The following is a 7,653-nucleotide window of genomic DNA, read 5'->3' on the forward strand; positions in this document are numbered from 1 at the left end:
AAATTGAAGCAAAAATTCAGCTAGACCATCTCTCCCAGTTACGAGATACACTTCAAGGCATCAGTTCTAACAAAACTGTAATTTAATAAAGAATTATGGGCATACAGTAGTCTAGTTTCATGCTTATTTATTGTATGCACATCTCCAGCTGTTTGTTACTACAACCTCAGAGGTCTATGCTGCAGCCTGCAAGCATTAATACCCTTACATGCAGGAATACTCTTGGGTTTTCAAAGATGGGCTCTAAGTAAAAACAGTCCATGAAAGTTGCCTGAGCATCCAACGCATTTATGCTTCTTTCAATTTTTACTCACTGAAAATTGTCTTAAGTCGTGTTTAATTAAGCCAGTAGTGTAACAACATTATATTATCACCAAGAGAAAAAGCTGACAACTTTGCTGTATTTACCCTAAAATAGTGAGCAGATTTAACACCAGTCAACTGTAAAGCAGGGGAAGTTTGGATTCTCAGTATGGTATTAAAGCTGTTTTAAAACACTAAGTTTTAATTCTCTTACTAAAGAGAAGGAGTTAAATAAAAATACTTCTGCATGCAGGAAAGAGCCAAGAGCTAAAGATGTGATGGGGAAGAGGCATCTAAGGGGAAGGTAAGGCAGAGTAATCCCAGAGGTTTAACATCTGATAGCTGAACAGCATTTTAAAGTTAACAAATATTGTGAAACAAAAGATTATTCCAGCCCCTTATCATCCTAAGGATGTTACATTCACATCCATAAATCACATATGAACAAAATAACTCACTATCCTGCTTTCTTCATCAGGGAAAAGTTAAAAAGGAAAACACAACTGTCAGTAACCTAATCTGAAGCACTGTCCTCAGATGGGCACCTGTATGTGCATTTGATATTAATAGAGAAAAGACACAGTAAATATGATAAATGAAGGCAGCATGAGTACAAAGAACTATATGCAATTTCTTGCATACACTGGATTTCTCTAGCTTATGTGCACATTTTTTCCTCTAAAGCTGAAGCTCTAACAGTCACAACACCAGTGACACAAAGTATTGCATTTTAAAACCATTGCCTCCAGATACACTCCTACGATTTTAATCTCTCTGTTAGGCAGCAAAAACCTTAATCATTACAAAGAAAAACAGCAAGAGCCTGTACCACACACTGCAGTTTCATTTAAATAATCCCTGAGCAAGAGATGCAGAACTGGAATTGGGAACTCAGGCATGCTCCCTCTGCATCAGCCAACCACTTTGGCGAGACGTGTGGGTGGATGGCACTGGGAGCACCACGGAGCAAAGCTCAGCATTTGGCAGAATGTAAAGCCATGACACAAAAGCAACGACATTTAACCTACCATTCCTGTCTAACCACTCCATTCCTCCTTTCCCCTCGTACCAGTTTAGCCTGCAATTAAAATAAACTTATACCAGTGCTAGCAAAAGGGGAAAAAACTTTTCTGTCATGTTAAGCAAGTTAAATTGGCTCACAGCAGCATCTCCTGAGTGTACACAGCCAAGCCTGGTGAGAACAGAGGAGGAAGTGAGAGCCCCTATTCTCTTAGTAGCCATGAGATGTTAAGACAGCTTGCTCCCTGTTGTGAAACCACAGCTTTATCCTACATTAGAGCAGCTTAGACATAAATTCAATCAGCAAATTTAGCCAAGGTACCAGGTAAGTAGCTTTCAGTTCAGCTGACAGCTATGCAGTTGAATGCTTTCCCCTATACATGCACAATCCTCCAAAAATTGCATCTTTCACAATCTGTAAAACAATAAGAAGGAATGCATTTTATTTGTAATCTAAAAAGATAAGAAATCCAGGAATACACAACCCCAGAATTCAACACAGCAATCTGATTTTAGCAAGTCTTGTCAGCATGCTCCAACAGCCCCATGAACCACTGCAACTCACTGATATGGCAAAAAACTTGAGAGTTTGTAAATTAATCTGATCAGTTAAGAACCTGACCAAAGACAGATGCGATGCAAGGAGAAGGAAGGAACAGTGTGTCCAAGGCAAGGGGAGAAAGGATTTTAAAGGTCTTTCTCGCAACACAGGGAGCTGTGGTGCTACAGGATTTTGTCTTGTATGTCTTGGTAGTCCATGAACCTCTTCTAAAATGAATCTGTAGAGCAATATGCGAATTAGAAGGGTCACACACCATTAAGCTGACTGAATTTGGCAACTCCACACTTTCCCTAGAAAGTGTCAGAAGTCCGCTATTGAAGTGTTGACCATCCGCCACTGCTATCATGAAATGATATTCAAGCACACAGGAGCTGAAGCTCTGGAATAAATGAAACCCCTATTATGTAACATGAAACTTAGGGCATTTTCCACTTTCTGCACACTCACTTGCATTCAGATAGCTTATCAATACAAGCCAACTGTCCTACAGCTGTTCCAACATTTTCTGAGATCGTGGTTTAGTTTACTCTATTCATACTTCCAAGAAAACATTAAAAAAAAAAAAAATCAAGAACACATTGACATATCAGGTAGGATACTTGATGTAATTATGGGTAAGATTAAAATAAAATCTTTCAAGTCCTCTGTCTAGCTGGTTTTTATAACATTAAGATCTAGTTGCTACTGTAGCATTGATAGTGCTGTACACACAAAAAAACCCCACTGCCAGACAAAAGAATACCAGGGTTGCAAACATATAGAATGCTTTGAAACATCTGAAATTTAACATTTCCCCTACTGCCACCGTAGCATTTTACATCAGACTGCGAGGTTCCCAGTAGTAAACCACCAGAGTGGATTTCAACAGAAGCCTTATGACAAAGAATTGGCCTTTGGTCCCTCCCCACCTCATAGCAGTTTTATTCACCTTCTTTCATGCATCGCTGTAGTATCTGCAGTCACTGCCACCCTGAAAGCAGTGTTCAGGGCTCCACTCCCTGATGTTTGCCACTACTCTAACAGTCTAATATTCTCTGTTTCAGGGACTGTTACGTACTCATAGCACACTAGAGGAGTCAACAGCTCAAACAAGACCAGAACCATCTCGACTAAAAGAGACAACACGTCAGACATCCCAGTTAAGAGCTGAAATCTGCATTTCTCTGCATTAAGAGGATGAGCAACTACACTGATCTTGTCTGGCAAATGTGTATGTGTAGTCTTGTTTTGAGACTTGGAACACCCAGTAAGTAACCACCCACGGTGCTATTTCCCTTCTCACTCGAGGGAGTCTCAAAAGGAGGTGGAATGAGGGAAAATTATGGGGAAAGGACAGTGATTCCCAGAAGGAGGGGTGGAAAGACCAGAGAGGAACAGGATGAAAGGTAACAAATGAGTAGTAATATTAGGACAGGAGTATCATGTTCTAGGCAAGGAGGCACAAAATAAGGGAGGAGCCAGCAACTTTTGTGCAGAAAACCCTCAGGGATGGGGTCAAACTCCTTATAACAGGGTAAAGAGGATATATTCTGGGGAAGGAGAACTCTGCATTTAAGAGAATTACTCTTGCAGCAGCTTGCAGATGAGATCTGCCTATGCCCAAACCTTACCTGCATGAATTAATCGGAGGGAATATCCTGCTCACCAGCTTTTCTCACATACTGAGCAGAACCCGAGTTTTTAACTGCTAATATTAAGGTTTCAGGCTACCATTCCTGCCTTGCATTTTAGGTTTGTTTTTACACTATTAGCCCAACAAACTGCTTAAGTGATGCACTAAGTACTCTCCTGGAAGGCTGCCTTTCTATTATCGTTCCTTTTATGAGGCTGTAAATAGCATTCTTAAACAAGCAATAACCCTCACAGTTTTGCAGCCACCCTTTCTCAGAAAAAGAAAGTTGTACAACCTCACCCGTATTTTTAGCCAAAGTGATAAAGATTTACAGGACAAACCGTTCCCAACAGTCAGTCTCTCCCAAACAATTCCTCTCGAGTGAATAATAAATACTTGCAAATACTGATCAGGCACACCCGCATTAAGGAGCCACCAAAACGCACTAATCAAGAACAGTAGTAGATAATTAATTTGCAGAATAAAAGCCTTTCTCAACAGGAGCTGAAGGCTTGAAAATACTTACTTGTTTTAAAACAATTACTAGGTCTACAGGACACAGGAACACCCAAACCCAATCGTTTTAAGAGGTGTACTCTTTTCAGAGTGCACTGTTGGAAAATAAAATTATTTACGTAACATAAATTAAGCTTTTTCAGAAGTTACTTCTAGAAAAGCAGTACAGTTTAAGCAAGGCTAGAATACCTTTGTCCCCTTTGCAGTTTAAGCTTTCAAGTCCACAAAATACCTTGGAGCTCCTATCCCAGCTACTCTTTTACCCAGTGGATTCAGAGTACATTGCATTAGGAGCTGGATATTCTATGCTATGGCCAAAAGCCCTCAATCGTTTCATTTTACACACTTCAAAAATAACTTTCATCCTACTGAGAACACAAAAACCAGAAGATTTCCAGCGTGTACCACAAGACCAAAGTTATACTCCAAAATGAATGCAGAAAGATGTTTTTTTCTAGTGTCTTAAGAACATCACGCCTCATTTCAGTCTAGCATTCAGTGTTACACAAGTGCTTTAGGAAGCCCACTCTCAGGGAGATACTGAGATACCACAAAAAGCTGTAAGCAGCTCAGCTGCCATAACGTTTCTGAGCTGCTTTTCTTTCTGTTAAAAACTTGATTGTTCCTCAATCACTCTTCATGCCCCCCAAATGTCATTTTAAGGTCTTTCTTCTTCCACAGCCTGTCCTCTGCCACTAGCAACTTTAAGAAACACAAAATGCCAGACCTTTCTAGAATTATTTCATAGCTATAGCAGCATTAGAGGAGATGGAAAAAGTGTCCCTGAAAACTGAAGACAAAGGCGTCACCACATTTCCCTGGGCTAAATGCCTTCGTGTATCAATTAAGCAAGCATCCAACAGGAAGCTCTTGTACTACGCCTGTCCTCAGGCGGGTTTTCCCCTGAAGCCCCTTGTGCTGTGTCCAGTTTCATCCTGGGAGGAAACTACCTCCAACACCAGTTACTGGAAAATTCCAGCAAAATCCCCCCCGCCTTGACCCTCGGAGCAAAAGGGGAAAGCCAGCAGATCGCCATTTTCCAGCTTCAAACGAAAAATCAAGTTTCAAACTATCACAGCAAGAAACTATCCCAATGAAACTTAAGACACTTTCAAGTACATTTTGAAGAAGCCACTGCCTCTTAAGATCTATGAAACAATACTTAGGGTCACCAGAATCATAATTTGCAAAGCCAAAGCCTTTTAAAGTAAGACCACGTAAAGCAAGTTCCTGTTTTTGCATCAGTAGATGTTTGCCACCACAGAAGCAGACAAGATGCTGACCAAGAGCAGTAGATGGAGCTGGCATATGCAAGCCTGAGTATCTCTGCTAACTTTTTCACTGCCTTTTATTTATTTATAATTAATTAATCAAAAAGGTGTCCTTTTCTCAGCACAGTTATCTTCCTTCCCTATTTATTCGTTTTTCTTTCTCCAGCGGGTTACACGTCGAACACGCTGTGCAAAGCAGACTCCACAAACCAGTTTAACTTAGCATCGGGACTCTGGTGGACCCCAAACCTTTTTCTCTCGCATCTCCACGGCCCCGCCACCCCTCGGTACGCGCCCGACGAGCTCCCTCGGAGCGGCACAGCTCCCGCAGCAGCCCAATGCTCCCGTTGCAAACCGTTCACGGGCACCCCGGGGTTCCGCCGCCCGCCTCCGGGGACAGCATGTCCCGCACCTCGCGGAGGGGCCCCCGCCTCACCTCCTCCTCCTCCCGGGCGGCGGCGCGGAGCAGCGCCCGGTGCCGCCTGGCCGCACGGCCTCCCCGGAGTGTCAGCGGCTCCCGCACCGGCCCTGTCCCCTGTCCCCAGCCCCGCGGGGCGGCGGGATCGCCGCGGCCGGTCCCCGCCGCCCCCCGGCAGCGAGCGATGCGGGCGGGGGCCCTCTGGCGCCGGCCAGGGGCGGGAGCGCAGCCGCCCCTTCCCTCCCTCCCTCCCGCGCCGCGCTCACCTCGTCGTCGTGGTGCTGGCAGTAGCTGGCCCGGTCGGGGAAGACAGAGAGGATGTTGTATGGCGAGGCGGGGTAGGGCGGGCTGAGGGCGAGCGGCGCGGCGGGGCCGGCGGCGGCGGGGCCGGCGGCGAAGCGCTCGATGAAGTGGTCCTTGGTGAGGCGGACGCGCTGGTGCGCCCGCACGCAGTTGTCGCACAGGTGCTCCTGGCAGTCGAGGCAGCGGGAGCTGGCGGCGTTGCCCTCGTCGCAGGAGCTGCAGCGGGGCTCGCCCTGCCGGCTGTGCGGCCGCCGCAGCAGGAGCGCCGCCGAGCCGCCGCCGCCGCGCCCGAGCCCGCGGCGGGGCCGGCCCCGGCGGCGCGGCCGTTCTTCTGCTCGTCGGCGGCGGCCGCCACGACGACGACGTCCAGCAGGTTGCTGAGGAGGAAGTTGGAGGAGGGCAGCGCGTCCATGCCCGAGGGCTCCGAGATCACCACCTTCTGGTCGCAGATGGGGCAGCGCAGCTTGAGCGCGTCCCCCGCGCCGGGGTGCCGCTGCGCCTCCAGGCACTGGCGGCAGAAGGCGTGCAGGCAGGGCAGGACGTGGAGCCGCCGCGGCGGGCCCCCGCAGGAGGAGCCGCCGCCGCCCCCGGAGGAACTGGAGGTCTGCGAGGAGGACGAGGAGGTGGAGGAGTTGGACGAGAGGGGAGCCGGCGAGCCGCACATCTCCTTGCACAGCGGGCAGATCTGGAAGTCGGACTCGGGAAACGAAGCCATTTGCGATGGGCCTGACTCCCCGATGGGGGGGCAAAAACGTGTCTCTCCTCCCTCAAAAAAAAAAAAAAAAAAAAAAAAAAAAAAAAAAGCGTGGGCGGAAAAGCAGAGGCGCGGGGAGAAGGTAGTTCTGCAAGCAGCTTACGAGCAAGCTGGCATCGATCAGTCGTTTTGCCAAGTGGGATCGATGGGCCGGTTTTGCAAATACGGTGTCATCGATCCGGCGGTCTGCAGGGAGCTGGGTCCTCTCCTCGTACCTCGCTGCTGCCGGGATGGCTGCTGCGGGGAGGGGGGAGTATTTTTGGTATCAAGGTGTAGCTGTCCCGTTCTCCCTCAGTAAATGGATCCTCTCGTCCCTCTCATGTACTTAACCCCCGATCCCCCGTTGCATTAGACAAATTGTATTGATTCCCCGATCGGTCAATACCTCACACAGTCTTCTCATCTCCCCCTCGGGTCAGCAGTTTGACAACGTGGTTTGGTTACTTGTCCTCTTCCTCAACGGAAAGTGCATGGGCGCCGACCGCCCGATCCCCGCCGCATCCAGCGGGGACCGAACTCTGTCCGCCGGGGCTTGGCTCCGGTTCCCACGGCCGCAGAACCGGGTCGGAGCGGCAGTGCAAGTCCTTCTCGGCCGGGCGGCTGGGGGGCAGCAGGGGCTTAACTCAAGTTTCGCTCTTTCTTCTTGGGGCGTTGGGTTTTTTCCTCTTTTCCTTTAAACCTGTGCTTGTCGGGGGGGAAGGGGAAATTTCGTTTCAGTTCCCCCCTCCACTTTTGCAATCCAGAGCAGCTCTAGGAGAGAGAGAGGCACTGAAACACAGTGGCCAGGCAGACTTCTCCGGCTCCAGTCTTCCCCCGCCGACGCCTGCTCCACCACCGCATGACTGGGGGGTGGGGATGGAGGGAGGCGTTGGTGCCCACCCCACCGGCAGAGAC

General features: G+C 48.2%; 1 protein-coding gene across 1 annotated transcript in view; it reads right to left on the reverse strand.

The window, feature by feature from the left end:
- TRIM71 (tripartite motif containing 71) overlaps positions 1 to 6,720 on the reverse strand; it is a 54,034-nt gene extending 47,314 nt beyond the window's left edge. Inside the window, 2 exon segments of the mRNA XM_041407883.1 lie at positions 5,969 to 6,291; positions 6,294 to 6,720. Coding sequence (XP_041263817.1) covers positions 5,969 to 6,291; positions 6,294 to 6,720 — 750 coding nt within the window.
- Between the last annotated feature and the right edge of the window lie 933 nt (positions 6,721 to 7,653).

This window comes from Onychostruthus taczanowskii, unplaced genomic scaffold (genome assembly GCF_017590055.1).
Source record: "Onychostruthus taczanowskii isolate IOZ18803 unplaced genomic scaffold, ASM1759005v1 scaffold28, whole genome shotgun sequence".
Classification (NCBI taxonomy): Eukaryota; Metazoa; Chordata; class Aves; order Passeriformes; family Passeridae; genus Onychostruthus; species Onychostruthus taczanowskii.